The 15232-nt window shown below is 51.8% G+C and overlaps 1 protein-coding gene across 8 annotated transcripts in view; it reads left to right on the top strand.

Moving 5' to 3' along the window:
- PAX5 (paired box 5) overlaps positions 1-15232 on the top strand; it is a gene marked incomplete at both ends in the record, with an annotated part of 186992 nt that overhangs the window by 57655 nt on the left and 114105 nt on the right. For all 8 annotated transcript variants that reach the window (XM_082643561.1, XM_082643560.1, XM_082643558.1 and 5 more), the window contains one exon: positions 6554-6729. In XM_082643561.1, the coding sequence (XP_082499687.1) occupies positions 6554-6729 (176 nt within the window). The remainder of the gene's footprint in view (positions 1-6553; positions 6730-15232) is intronic.

The following is a 15232-nucleotide window of genomic DNA, read 5'->3' as shown; positions in this document are numbered from 1 at the left end:
TGGAAATGCCCCAGGTCACACCAGTTCAATGTTCCCAACCTCCCTGGCTCTAGACTCCTGTGGCAGATGACCCACCAAGACCTGGCTCTGTCCCTGTCTTCACTGGGGGAGGCAGGGCTGTGAGCATGGTGGGTGCCAGAGTCCAGAAGCAGCAAACTGGCTGGAAGTCAGCCTTCTTGGAGCACTGCCAGCCAGACCGGGAGAAGACCTCAGAGCGTGGGGTAAGGGTGGGGCACGCGAGTTATTTTCACAGTTTCAAAAAGATTAAGGGTGAATGCAGCCCAGTGAAGAAAAAAAGATTTCTCCTGTCTCTGACTTTCTCCAAGAAGCCCCCTCCAAGGGCCCCTTCTCCTCACATGTCCATTCTTAAAGTAAGTATTAGCAAAGAGAATGGGATCTCCTGGGAAGGTTTGGCCATCATTTAGGGGTAGAATGAATATTGGGGGGTGTCCCCTACAAAGACTGCACAAACAACCAAAATGGAAAAATAGGTTAATGCTCATTTAATACTATTTAGTAGACAAAATCTCGGTGGCTTTTGGAGGAGAAAATGGTTAGAAACAACTGACTCAGCCTCCTTAGTTTATTGATGGGGCATGTGAGGCCCAGAGAGGGAGAGGAACCTGTCTGGGCTCACACAGCAAGTAAGGGCAGAGCTGGGGCTAGAACCCAGGTCTGCTGGCTCCCAACCCTTTTCCCACTGGGCCCTGCCACTGCCCTGCCATGCTGAGGAGCAACTGTGAGGATAAAGGAGGCTGTGTCAGGGCTCTGGCTTGGGCTGGGCTCTGCAGGGAAATGGGACTCTGAGAAAGGCCAGAGACTGACCCAGTAGCTCCAGTAGCCTCCTTTCCTGGGCTCTGGAGCCTCCAGCTGGAGCTGCATCCCAAAGGCCATGATGCCAGAAGGAATTATGGATATTCCTGTTTGTTTTTATTTTCTTTCTTCCCAGGGAGCATCTGCAGGCATAAAGTACATGATGATTTTTAAAGAAACAAACCAGAACCCTCCAAGAAAAATGCAAAACCCTTGAATCTGCTGTGCTCTGAAGAAAACACAATGGGTTTATGATCTTTTAAGACACACAGGAGACAGCTTTCTCTTGACAGATGGGAATCTGAGGCTATTTTGCTTCCTCCCTCTTTGCGTGACCAGACCCGATTGTGTAAAGCTTTTAGCTTCAAAGCCAGGTTGTGAATAACATTGGTTTAACCTGAAATTTAAAGCCAGCATTTCTCTGCTCCCTGAGATGGAGCTTCCTGCCCCTTGCTCCCCTGAAGCTAGCTTCCAGAATGTTAATTCTACGAGCCATGGTTGACTAAGCCCAGCACTGGGTCTATTACATATTATTTGATTTGGAGTAGAAAAAAAGATTTAAAGATACCATGCCCCCTGTATACCTTTGTACTTTTGCCCATGTCTGTCCATATATTTAAGCATACCATTCACATTGTGAGTTCAGATTTTTCTCCCTGGAATACAATGGGTCTGAGTGCTTCTGGAGCCTGTCTCCAAGATCACATTCTCCATTGAAGTGAGGCAACACCTTTGTGGATGAGAAACGCTATGGAAGCATCCATTGGAGTCCTGGAGGTTCAGACCTGTCCTTGTGCAGGGTGTTGATTTTCTGGTGTTCACTTTTGTAGCCGTCTCTTTGCATGTAATCTGTTTTGCTCATGCTCACCCACTGTCTGCGGTACCCAGAGATGGATCAGCCATGTCCCTGTCCTTTGAGAACCATGAGCCTTTTTGTCAGAATATTTGTCTTGGTTGACACTTGCACCTTTACTGGTCTGATTATTTTTCAGTTAACATTTGCCTCTTCCACTGGATGTAACTCCATGAGGACAGGGCTGGGTCAGCTTTTGCTCATCACTCTGTGCCCAGTGTTAGCCCAGCGCCTTCTCTCTAAGGTTGGTTGAGAGAAGAATGAACAAACGAATGAATGAATGGGTCAGATGGAGGGACTGTGACATTTACAGGCCAGACCTGTGGAGTGAAAATGTTTGTTTGTTTATTCCACAAATGTTCTCTGTGGAGGAGACAGAGATGAATTAATTGTGGTGTTTCTCCCCAAGGTAGCTAATAGTGCTATGTGAGAGTGAAGGGCCCTGGGGCTTGACTCCTAAGATGAGGGAGAAAGTGGTCAGGTGGAGCAGTGACTGAGGCATGAAGGAAGACACCCTGGAGGAGGCGGCATGAGTGCGCATGATTAGTGTTTGTCCTGGCAACAGGGCCCACGCCAATGAGGAGTGATTTACCTTCCATATGGGCTCTGTGGATCACCTGTGACTGGCAGGCTGACTCCAGGCATCACCTTCAAATGTGCACAAATGTAAAATTCATCTTGCCAGTTCCTAGTCTTTCCAGACCTTGGGAGCAGGGCTTAGAAAGCACAGCCTGATCTACAGGAACTAGCAGTTCAGGCCCTGGGACTGAGAAATGTGGAGGGCGATTGCCTCCCCAGCCCCCTTCCGTGGGCCCCCCCGCCCAGCGAGGCTCAGATGACCTCCGTGGCTATTGTGGCCTCTGTGGCTGCCTGACCGGACCCCCGCCTGCCTCTCCAGAGTCTCCTGGGGTCTCTTCCTCCCACTCCCTCTGTCCCTTTCATCTCCTCTGCCTGGCACACCCCCTCCATCCCATCCCCCACTTTGCCCTGCTGACATCTTGTCCTCTGCTCGTAGTTCGAGGATGACTCCGCTTTGGGCGACTTCCCTGACTCCTCCCCATGAGGTCATTACACATGGCCATTTGAATATATTTCTAGGCACTTTTCCTACTTATCACAGTTTGTAATCATATCTGTTTGTGTGAGCACTTGACTAAAGTGGGCTGCCCTTTCTATTTTGCAAAGAGGGGCCTGTCTTGGTCATCGGTGTATCCTCTGTTTTTTGTTTTGTTTTTTAAAAATATTACCTGGTGCAGAGTAAACTCTTTATCAATATCTGTTAAATGAATGAATAAATGATCGTATATTTAGGAGTGCCCCAGGCCTTCTTAAGGAAATGACAGACTTTCTGTGCAAAGTGGCAGGTAGACTTCACCTCCTTCCCAAGGAGAGAAAGCAGGTGCAGGTGCTGGCAGGTGGGAGCAGTCAGAGGGGTCAGGATTGGGCCTAATGCCTGGAGGGGTGCCTCTTCCCAGCTCACAGTCCTCCATTCCGAGTCTCTGGGTCACCAAGACAGCCTGGACACTCTCCCGGGCTCCGCCCATGGTGCTGTGGCTGACTGTCGGAAGGCCAGAGTGGGACGCGGTGAGCCTTCCTTCTGGGAGACTCAGAGCAGGCCCCAGCGCGGCTGCCTGTGCTGAAGAATATGCGGTGTCCTGGGGGGGCGCGGGTCCTCCAAGGACCCCCAGTGCATGCGCTTGAGTCAGCATGTGCCCTGAGCCTTAACTCTGTGCCAGGGTCTCCCTGGTGACCGGACAGTGACCTTGCCCACAGGAGCCCTCAGCCAAGCCATCTCCTCAGAGCTTCCTCAGTGGAGGTGCAGCTCTGCCTTTCCAGAGCTCTGAGCTGTGCACAGAGCCCAGCCTGTGAAGCCCATGGGAGAGGACATCAGCAGGAGGACTGGCTGGCTGCCAGGGAGAGGCCTCCTCCAGGGGCAGAGATGTGGAGTGTCTGAGTGGGAGGGAAGAGGCGGGCACTGCCCAAGGGGGCTCAGCAGGGAGAAGCCTTGGCAGGAGACATCAGGAGCTGGCAGATAGGAAGGAGCCTTTAATAGGGTCTGGCTGGTAGGATGGGGGCTGGGGACTATAAGTGAAGGTGGTGACCAGGGAAAAGTCTCCTAAAGTGGACGTGGTCTCTCTGACAGGGAGAGACTCAGTGGGAGCACTGGGGACCCAGACCAAGGTCAAGCTTTGGCGGGAGTGACTGGGGCCAGGATGATTGGCCAGAGAAATAGCTACGGAGGAGCCAGCTGAGCCTCCTTCCCGTGTGTGTGTGTGTGTGTGTGTGTGTGTGTACGTGTGTACGTGTGTACGTGTACCTGTGCACACATGGGCTACTTGGTGGATGCCAGCCAATGGGAGAACACAACTGGGCAGACACAGGCTGGGCCGTGAGCTCCCACATCCTGCTAGTCTTGGTGCCCTTGTGGGAATGATCCCCATGGATATAGGCCATGACGAAAGAGGGGTCTCTGAGGATGATGTCCCGTGGGCAGGAGCAGGCACCTGTCTCGTGGAAGGCCAGTGTCACAGGCTTCCAGAGGAGGGCCTCAGGCTTTAGACTGGGGGACATCAATCAGAGAGACCTGCTCCCTCCTTGACCATGTTGGGGTGTCTGGTCATTCAGTCTACAGACAAGCTTAGGTATCCTCTTGGGTCAAAATTGATCTGGGATCCATTTTCTCAGGGGTGTCCTAAGCCACTTCTAAAGGCCCTTCCTGTTGAGGATGCTGGGGTGCTCTGAGCTGTCAGCTGCCACAGGGTCTCTGAAAGGCCAGCACTCATATGAACACCCAAAGCTGGTGTCTTTGTTCAAATGTCAGAGCCTGTATTGCAGTTGCCCTGGGTAGGACAGTTGGGGAAACACCAACCTGGGGCAGTGTCTCAGGGACACAATATCCCACTGCTTCAAGCTCCTTGGTTCAGCTTCCTTCCTCACATGGGTGGGGTTTTGACATGATGGATGAAGCCTAGGGCGGCAGTGGACTGGTGGGGTGGGGGGTGGGAGGGGGATTGGGCAAGGCCTTGGGTAAGGGCACCTGCCCGGGAGAGATCTGATACACTCTGGTTTCCCACGGGGGCTTCCCAATGGCAAAGGCAGGCCTCACCTCCGGGCCTGGCTTCCAGCAGTGTCTCTGGGCAGCCCTGCACGAGCAACTTGGTCCCAGAGGGCCCTGGGGAATGATGGCCCGGCAGGCCATTTCCTCACTGGACTCTTTCATCCTCCTTGTTTTCTCTCATTTTGAATGGTTCAAGCCCAAAGCTCACGAAAGATATTTCAACCCATTTAATTTTTAATTGATAATTCGTAGTATTTTCTTTGAAATGTAGGCATCATCACAATGAAGAGCTAACAATACAGAACCCATAGAGAACTTAATCCTGGGCTTTCTTAGTAGTTTACATTTTGTTGAATAGGCAATACATTTAAAGTTCTATAACGAAACAAAACAAAACAAGCATGCTTTGAAAAATCTCTCTCCCCTTTGCCTCCATCCATTTAGCTCCTACCTCCCTGAATGGGTAACCACTCTAAATGTTTCTTGTGCTGCCTTCCAGAGCCATATATGTGTGTGTGTGTGTGTGTATACACACACACACACACAATGTGTGTAAAGTCTTATTTTCTTCCTTTTTTACACAAAACGTATATATTTTTTTGATAAATTTATTTTTTTTTTTTACTTATTTTTGAATGCGTTGGGTCTTCATTGCTGCGCGTGGGCTACTCTTCGTTGCGGTGCATGGCCTTCTCATTACCATGGCTTCTCTTGTTGCAGAGCACGGGCTCTAGGGCGCACGGGCTTCAGTAGTTGCAGCACACGGGCTCAGTAGTTGTGGCTCGCAGACTCTAGAGCACAGGCTCAGTAGTTGTGGCACGTGAGCTTAGTTGCTCCGCGGCATGTGGGATCTTCCGGGACCAGGGCTCGAACACATGTCCCCTGCATTGGCAGGCGGATTCTTAACCACTGAGCCACCAGGGAAGCCCAAAATGTTGTATATTGTACATGCTGTGCTGCATCTCGTTTATTTTTCATTTAACGATGAATCTTGAAGATCTTTCCATATCAATTCACAGATGGAATCCTCTTTCCTTTGTGTTGCCATACAGTATTCTACTGTGTGAGCATACCATAACTTATTTAACCAGCTCCTACAAATAAACTCTTGGGTTGTTTCCAGTCTTTTGCTACTAGAACCTTGCATATATATTACTTCCCATATGTGTAAGTCTCACTGTAAAACAATTTCCCAGAGGTACAATTGCTCTGTCAAAGGGAACTTGCGTTTGTGATCTTGATAGATTTTATCAAATTGTCCATCACAGGTGTGTGACCAGTAGACTCCCATCAGAATTGTGTGAGATCATCTGTTTCCTTACAGCCTTCCTAACACAGTGTTTTGTTGGCTGGTCACATGATGTGGTGGCAGTTGTCCTGGGGAAGGGCATCAGCTCTGGGACAAAACTATACCTCCAAGGGGATCTTCAGAGCAGGAGAGGCAGTGGCACCTGGTGGTTAAGCCTCTGAGTCAACCCGAGCTCCAGTCCTCAGGCAAATCAGTTAATCTCTCTAGGCCTCAATTTTCTTATCTGCAAAATGGGGGAAATAATGCCATCTACATAGAGTTCATTGTGAGGATTAGATACAATGACGCATGCTTCATGCAGGGCCCGGCCTGTGACTGTGGGAAGCTGGCTCTGGCCTAACCAGCAGGGCAACCTTGGCCAAAGACCCCCCGTCTGAGCCCCTGTCTGTTTCCTCTCTCATCAAAGGAGGAGCTGGGCTCGTGGGTCTCTCAGGCCCTCTTCCCAATCCAGGGTCTGACATGTCTTCCCCAGCAGCTTGCGTGGCCTGCACTCACCCCTCCTCTCTCATGCTCATCAAAGGTATTCAGGAGTCTCCTGTGCCGAACGGTCACTCACTGACGGGCAGAGATTTCCTCCGGAAGCAGATGCGGGGAGACCTGTTCACGCAGCAGCAGCTGGAGGTGCTGGACCGCGTGTTTGAGAGGCAGCACTACTCGGACATCTTCACCACCGCAGAGCCCATCAAGCCCGAGCAGGTATGCCCCCGACTCGCTGCCTCCACACCTGCCACCCGCATGCAGGCCTGGGTGACCCACCCAAAGGCATTCAGCGGGGAGTGGGTGAGAGTGCCAGCTTCTACTCAGAGCCGGGCTTCTCGTTCTCCGCCAAACCTGGCCAGTGGCAGCATCCCAGGAGGTCTGGAGGATGTGTCTGGGGCTTCTTCAGTTGCTTGCCCTGGTACCTCCTCTCTCTGGCCGGCGGGGGGTTGTGCCATGTCTGGCTGCTCTGCCATTGCTGTGGAGTGGTGTCTTTTCCAGGGCTCTTTGCACAGGGTGGTGTAATGATCTTCTGGGCCACTTGAGGTGGTCTTGGGTCATTATCCTGTCAGTCAGGGTGCAGGTGGAAATATGTAAGCACCGTCTGGCCATAAACCAGGTTATGATGACACTGGTGTGTCCCCTACTGTCAACCTTCTCGTCATGTTGTCCTGTCATGCTTTTAGAACTGAATCCAAGAGTCTGGAAATAAGGAAGTGTCTCATTGGATAAACTCGCAGCTAGGTCATTTGCAAGAAAGGGAAGGAAGCAGGATGATCCCTTGCTGAGCAGCTCCCTGCTCTAACCTGGGCCGAGAAGCAGTCACTGCCTGTGGCTGCAGAGATGGCATCAGAAAGGCTCTGCCCAGTGAGAGACTCTTGGGGCCTGGATAAGGTCCCCCCAGTACCAGATTCAATTCAGGAGACTGTTTCCTGGTGCCCTGTCTGTGACAGACTTTGGGCTGTATACCTCGCAGGCACGGGCGGCTCAGACTTGGCTCCTGCCTGCCGAGAGCTCCCACCTGGTGGGTGAGTCACAGAGGCCTGTGAGTAGTAACTTTCCCCAGCACTTGCTGCTGGTTCTGGTGGGGAGGACTGGCCTGCCGAGCTTCCTCTACAGGCTAATTAGATGATGCTTTTGAAGTTTTCCCAAAGAGCCACTCAAAACAGTATAGGCTGGGCTTCCCTGGTGGTGCAGTGGTTGAGAGTCTGCCTGCCGATGCAGGGGACACGGGTTCGTGCCCCGGTCCGGGAAGATCCCACATGCCGCAGAGCGGCTGGGCCCGTGAGCCATGGCCACTGAGCCTGCGCATCCGGAGCCTGTGCTCCACAACGAGAGAGGCCACAACAGTGAGAGGCCCACGTACCGCAAAAAAAAACCCCAAAACAAAAAACAGTATAGACTGCAGCACAGGCTCCTGTGGAGAGAATAGGTACTGGAGGGGACCTTGGACGGGGAGGAGTGAGCAAGGCCTCAGGGACCACCATCCTATGATAGTCTGGCTGTCTCTGTGCAGTTCCTATGAGGGCTCTCACAGACCATCTAGCTACCTTGTTTTCAGATGGGGAAACTGAGGCCCAGAGAGGCAAAGAGACTTGTCTAAGGCCACCCAGCAAGTCATGTATTCGCTTAACAAACACTGATGAGTGTTTATTATGTGCAAGACACGGAGCCAGTCACTAGGTACATGAGTGAACAAGACAGGCTTGGACCTGCCCTCAGGGAGCCTACAGGTGTGTAGAAGAATCACAATAAAGAAGGATTACTCAAAGGGTCACGGATTACTCAAAGGGTCACGGATTACAGATGCACTAGGCGCTGAGGAGGGGATGTCTGAGGTACTCTAAAGGTATAAAGCAGATGCTGAGCCAGGCTGGAGGCCACAATGGCTTATGCTGAGCCCCGAGGGGATGTGGTGGGGAGAACGTGCCTGGCAGAGGGAATAGCGAGTGCAAAGATCCTGAGGTCAGGGGGAGTGTGCCAGGAGTGAGGAATGGAAAGAAAGTGTGGCTGGGCTTCAGGGAATGGGCTGGGGAGGGTGGGAGGAGATTCTGGGGAGCTGGGCCTGGTCTTGTAGACTGTGCTCAGGATTTCAGTCTTTCTCCTGCAAGTCGAGTGACACCTCCTCTGGGAATGACATAGTCATATGTGCTGGTAAGAGCTGATCTCACACGCTCTAGTTCCTGGGCTTCAGGGAGTGTGTTTCCATCACAGGCAGCCTCTCCCACTCAGAGCCCTTCGGAGAAATGGCCGAAGCCACATTCCATCTGACCCAGGAGGAGAAAGAAAAGAAACTCAACCCAGAACCTTCCTTGGATGAGGCCTGCATTTCTCTCCAGAATCTGGGAGAAAAGTTACCTGCAAACCTTTGACAATATTACAGAATTTTAGAGCCAGCAGGGACTAAAGAAGCAAGCTATCAACCCCCTCATTTTCTAGAGGCCCAGAGAAAGGATAGGGTTTGTCTGAGGTCACCCAGCAAGCGAGGGCCATACCTCTGCACAAAACCTCTGTCATTTCTATTAAGCCCTTATTTACTTAATTCAGACATTAGGTGTTAGGGATTGTGTTTGCCTGTGTTTCATGTGATTCTCATGGAAACTCAGAGTCTAATCATAGTTCATCCAGCGTGGAATGCCCTGGAAGCCTGGGCAGACTATAGGGCTTCGTATGTGACAGGAGTCCATCCAGGTATCCATTCGCTCACTTGCTCAGACGCTCAGATGCTCATTTATCGCGCGTATTTCTTACATGCTGGCTGTGAGCCTGGCACAGTGCCGGCACCCAGGGCAGGGAGGGCGGGATGAATCAGGCATCAGCTCAGCCTCCAGCCACACAGGGGCAGTGTGACATGGATTCAGAACTTGCAAGGTGAGGGAGAAGGTTCTGTGGACCCTGATGAATGGAGATGTTGCCTCTGCTGGGAGTACAGGGAGGAAGTCATGGAGGAGGCGACATTAGGGGACAGGTCATTAGGCCCATGTAAAGATGGGCCTCAGGGGAGGAGACCTGAATCACAAACTCTGTTTCTAGCAGTCTGGCCATGCAGTGTCCTTCAGAATGACGCGGATATGCCGAGGGCCTGTCTGACCATGTGGGTTCTGAGGCAGGGCCTGCCGATAGGATAATGACTGACTCAGTGCTTTCTGGTTAATCTGCTTCACCTTCCTGTAATGGGGCGTAATGAGGAGAGATGGGAGGTGAGGCCACGGGGCTGCCGGGCACACACGCAGGCACTGGACTATGAATGACATACCCTTGCTCCCCACTCCCAGTCACTTTGGACGAATGTCGGCCGAGCAAGGGGCCACAGGCTGGTAAGGGATGCATCAAGGGTATGGGTTCCTTGAGCCCCTCGTGCCCGCTGGCGGCCTTGCCTCGTGAGCCCAGAGTGCATGGCGGCGGTGCCAGGAAGGGGCCCAGAGCTCTGTCTGCTGATACTGACCCCTCTTCCATTTGTGAACATCTGGTCTCCATGGTCTAGTGGTAGTTTGTGGGGAAGAAAGATCGTGTGCCAGCCTTGGAGGTGGGGGAGTTTGACTTGAGATCGGCTTCTGCCCGGCGGGGCAAGTCACTTTTTCTCTGGACCCCCGTTGCCATATCTGGGACAGTAGTAACTGTGACGGTGACAGCAACGGCACAGCCATAGCCTAACAATAGCGGCAGTGACCCTCCTCACCTATGTGTGGTCCTCTGCAGCTTTCTAAGGTCTTTCACATCCATCCTCTCATCGGACTCTCCATGTAAATGCCTGCTACACAGGTTAAGCAAGATTTGTAAGCTCCATTTTACAGATTAGAACATTTTTTTCCAGACTGTTCACCCCGTTTTCAGGCCCAAAGGGGACCTGTCGGGGATGCAGAGCTGGAATCTGACCTCAAGGTCTTTTGTCCATCTTGTGCAAGATGGTTACATGGGCCTCCATGTCCCCAAACAATTCTAGGGGCTAGTTTTCGGACTGGCTGGTTTTCAGAACTGGCCTTTTGCAGCTAGAGAACGCTGGTCATTGTAGAACCCTCAGATTCTTGCTTCACCTCCCTGTAAGTCCTCCTCAATTACCCACTCCTAACCGCCCAAGGAAAGAACAGGCAGAGTCCCGCCTGTCACTTCCACGAGCTCAGAGCCCACCCTCACCTGGCTGCTTTTCCTGCCAAGATCTGCCCTGGGTGGGTGGGCCCAGGCTTCTCCCTTTTTAAAATAAATTTATTTATTTATTGGCTACGTTGGGTCTTCATTGCTGTGCTCGGGCTTTTTCTAGTTGCGGCGAGCGGGGCCTACTCTTTGTTGCTGTGTGCGGGCTTCTCACTGTGGTGGCTTCTCTTGTTGCGGAGCACAGGCTCTAGGCTCATGGGCTTCAGTAGTTGTGACACGCAGGCTCAGTAGTTGTGGCTCACAGGCTCTAGAGCACAGGCTCAGTAGTTGTGGCACACGGGCTTAGTTGCTCTGCGGCATGTGGGATCTTCCCGGACCAGGGCTTGAACCTTTGTCCCTCGCATTGGCAGGAGGATTCTTAACCACTGCGCCACCAGGGAAGTCCCAGGCTTCTCCCTTTTATGTGGGAACTTAGTAAACCCTTGTCCCTGAGTGGAAGGGGTTAATATATACACACTCCTGGGGCAATGGAACACTTCCTTTTCAAAATGGTTATTGAAAAAGCAATTCTGTTTTCCCTACATGTGGAGTGAGTAAAAATCACCTTGGAGGAGAAGAGAAAAAACAAAACAAAAAAAGGAAACAATGGTGGGTGGTACGTGTGCATATGTTTCGAACAGTGGCATCTGTTTCAGTAAAAGTCGCATTGATGCTGTGGTGGGTGCTGAGCTCCTGGCAGGAGCTGGTCCCTCCTCTGGCCACCAGGAAGGCCGCCACCAAGCACAGCCTGCCGTATTTACTCTCGGCAGACTATTAACCAACACTAGGCTATTAATCTGGCTTTTGAGCCTTCACTAAAGCCCATAAAAGCTCACAGTTGTCAAATGGAGTTCATTTTAATTTCCTTTCAATCACAGTAAATTATTCAGGTGATAAATCAGCTGGAGCAGCCTCCTGGCTGTAATAGAAACCCTAATTCCTGGCTAATTATCCAGCCCATTGCTGCCAACAGATCAATACGGACGCAAAATGGAACAGGCCCAGGGCCCTCCCTCCCATCGGGCCAGAGACAGAAAGACAGCTGGGGAAGGGGGACGTGCTGCTGACCTCCCAGGAAGTTCAAAGGTCATGGAAGTTTAAACCGGGAGAAGTCCTGTCCCTTGTCTAACAGAGAAGTCACCAGAAATGCCTCCTGCTCTCATAAGCTGCTTTGCCCTCTGAACGGTGGCATTTCTCCAGGCTGGTGGGCCTGGGGCTGAGCATTGCCTACTCTTGTGGGCGTCCTCCTCCTGGGAAGGGGCTGGTTTGTGTTTCTGACCATGATTGAGCTTGGTTATCAGAGATGGCTTGAACCCTCCCTGAGTCAGAAAAAGGGTTGGACACTGTGGGGAAAAAGATGAGGTGGTGGACATGCTTGCTTTCTTCAGGGAGCTCCAGGAGAGAGGGTAGGGAGAGAAGGGAGCGAGGAGACAGGTGTGCCAGGCTAAGAATGGGGGAAGGCTTCCTGGAGGAGGTGTCATTCGTGCTGTGCCTTGAGGGATGAGCAGAATCCAGCTCTGTGGAGAAGGTAGAGTTGGTTGGAGAGGGCATTCTAGGCAGATGGAACGGCACAGATGAAGGCATGGAGGAGTGCAAGTACAGCAGGGAACTGCAGGCTGGTCTAGGTGGTTGGAATATGGGCTGAGTGAAAGAAAGTCAGAGACAATGGGGTTGGAGAAGCAGGAGGACCCTAAACCCCAGAGGGCTGGAATGTGGAGGTGAGGAGGTTTGGCTTTGCTTTGGGGGCAGTGTGCCCTGAAGGGCCCCGAGTCTGTAGCCTGGACTAGTCTGCTCTCCTGGAAGCAGCCTTCAGTGGGGCTCCTGCCTCTTGTCCTGTCCCTGCTGCACTATTGGCTTTCTCTTCCTGAAGCTCATCCTCACATACTAGCCCCTCGTGGTTTCCCGCTGCTCAAAACCTCAATCCCAGCTCTTCATCTTCAGCATGACCCTTCACCACTCCCACAGCCCTCTGCTTGCCTACAAGATGCTCTGGCTGAAGCCGGGCCTAACCCCTCACTGCTCCACGTGGGCTGGGCTCCTCCTGTCCGAGGGGGCCGCAGACGATGGGCTGGCGTGTGCATGTGTGTGTGTGCATGCCTTTGTGTATGCGCGGGCGCGGGAGCCCCAGGGATGGCTCTGAGCATGCAGGGTGGCAGGGACTGCAGTTATTATTACTTTCTTGACGTTGTTGTTCTCACTCGAAACTCCTGCTCACAGTTTCTCCGAGTGGAACGTTCTTTCAGTCTGTTTCTAAATCTATGCAGTCCAGCCCCAGCAGGAGTCCTGCCTGCCCTGGGAGGCCTTCACTGACCCACTTAGCCTGCACTGACATACCTCTTGTCTGAGTTCATAAAGGCACCGGGTTCTAATCATTACTGTAGTAATTGTGGTAGCGACTGTGTATTCATTTCTTGCCATGGGCCTGGCTCTGTTCTGAGGAGAACGCTTCTAGCCCCATCTCATTACAAAGTCACAGAGCTCCTATTATCTCCACTGTGCAGACAGGATGGCTGAGGCTTGGTGAGATCAGTGCAATGACTCAGCCACAGGGCACAGTAAGTGTGGAGCCAAGTCGGAAGCCAGGTCCAGAGTCCAGGCTGGTAGCCACTGGGTTGCCCCCAGTTGCAGCACAATCAGGCTGTCCACCGATTCTTCCGGGTGGACAGTGTCCTAGAGATACACCCTGAGGGTCCAGTCTGTTCACCCTGGGAGCTATGCATGAATTAGGAAGTGCTGGGTCTGCCTGCAAACCAACGTGGTCTCTGGAGGTATGAACCGGAGTCGGGGCAGTGACTCTCCCCTTCTACTCTGAGCTAGCTGTGCTCCTCTCACTCTGCCCCTCCCCTCGTAGGGCTGTGCTCAGGGCCAGGCTCCTCCACTGCAGACAAAATAGAGTTTGCTCGGAAGAGGTGATTAAAAATCTTACCTAGGAGGGATGACTGAAGAAATTAGGGCTGTTTGGTCTGAAGAAGGGAAGACTTGGGGGTGTGAGCAGGGAAGGAAACAAGCTAAGAGAACTTTCTAATAGCCCAAGCTTTCTCACAGTAGAGTGGGCTTCCTTGGGAAGTAGTGAGCTTCCCATCACTGGAGGAATATAAGGAGAATCTATGCTTTTTCATATATGCTATATTAAAAGTTTAAGAATCCACAGAGATGGGAGATTGGGATGGATATATACACACTACAATGTGTAAAATAGATAACTAATAAGGACCTACTGTATAGCACAGGGAGCTCTACTCAATACTCTGTAATGACCTATATGGGAAAGAATCTAAAAAAAGAGTGGATATAAGTATATGTGTAACTGAATCACTTTGCTGTACACATGAAACTAAAACAACATTGTAAATCAACTATACCCCAATAATAAAAAAAAAAGAATCCACGGAGGGCTTGATTAGCTAAAAGGCAAGGTCCTTCCAACCTGAAAGAATGATTCTAAGGCAAGAAGAGTGAGAAGGTCCACTGGGAAGAGGGGAAGGGGTAGGGGAGGCAACAAAAGGAGAAGACCTTTTATGCTGCAACATGGCAGGGACACTGGAGGGCGGTTTCCCCTCAGGGATCCTCACTAGGGTAGGCAGAGAGGCCTGGGTCACAGGGGCCATGGCTCTGAGCAGTGAAGGGCTGGAGGCTGCAAGGTCTTGGGAGGCCAGTGATGAGTCCAGCTCCTCCAGTGCACAGAACAGGGCTGGGGTTTCTGGTGAAGACACCAGGGCCAGAAGTCTGGATACCAGTGTCTGGTGCCAGCCTCACCGCCCACACACAGTACCGGCATCCTCTGCCCAGGAATTCACAGCCAGACCCCTCGGGGGTAGGGAGTGGAGCAGAGGGTTAAACAGACAGTGTCCTGCCAGCAGGTGCCACTGCCTGCAGGGGGGCCGGCAGAGTGTGAGGCATAATCGAAGGAAGAGGAATTACTAATTAAAAACCCCCGATAACCTTTCACATAGCACTCTTGCTCCCAGCGACGCTATGAGGTAGAATATATGCAGTGTAATCTTCATGTGGCAGATGAGGAAACTGAGGCAGAGAGAGTTTAAAGTAACGTGCCCCAAATGATGTAGCTAGTAAGACTGCCACATTCCCTGCTTCCTGCCTTTTGTGGGTGTAGACAGTTCTCTGGAGTCAGCTCCCTGACCCCTGGAGGTGTAGACATCTGAGTGATTGATTTCATTCAGCAAATATTTATGGAGTACCTGCTCTGTGCCAAGTACTGTGCTAAGTGATGGGGACACAGCAGCAACAAAGATGTGGTTCCTAGAATTTACCCAATAACAATGGAGACAGATTTTTTTTAAAAATAAACTTATTTATTTATTGGCTGCATTGGGTCTTCGTTGCTGCGTGCGGGCTTTCTCTAGTTGCGGTGAGTGGGGGCTACTCTTCCTTGCTGTGCGTGGGCTTCTTTTGTTGCAGAGCACGGGCTCTAGGTGCACGGGCTTCAGTAGTTGTGGCACGCGGGCTCAGTAGTTGTGGCTCATGGGCTCTAGAGCACAGGCTCAGTAGTTGTGGTGCATGGGCTTAGTTGCTCCGCGGCATGTGGGATCTTCCCGGAACAGGGCTCGAACCCGTGTCCCTGCATTGGCAG

The sequence above is a fragment of the Mesoplodon mirus genome, assembly GCF_964341445.2.
Source record: "Mesoplodon mirus genome assembly, chromosome: 1".
NCBI lineage: Eukaryota > Metazoa > Chordata > Mammalia > Artiodactyla > Ziphiidae > Mesoplodon > Mesoplodon mirus.
This window is presented reverse-complemented; position numbering and strand designations above follow the sequence as displayed.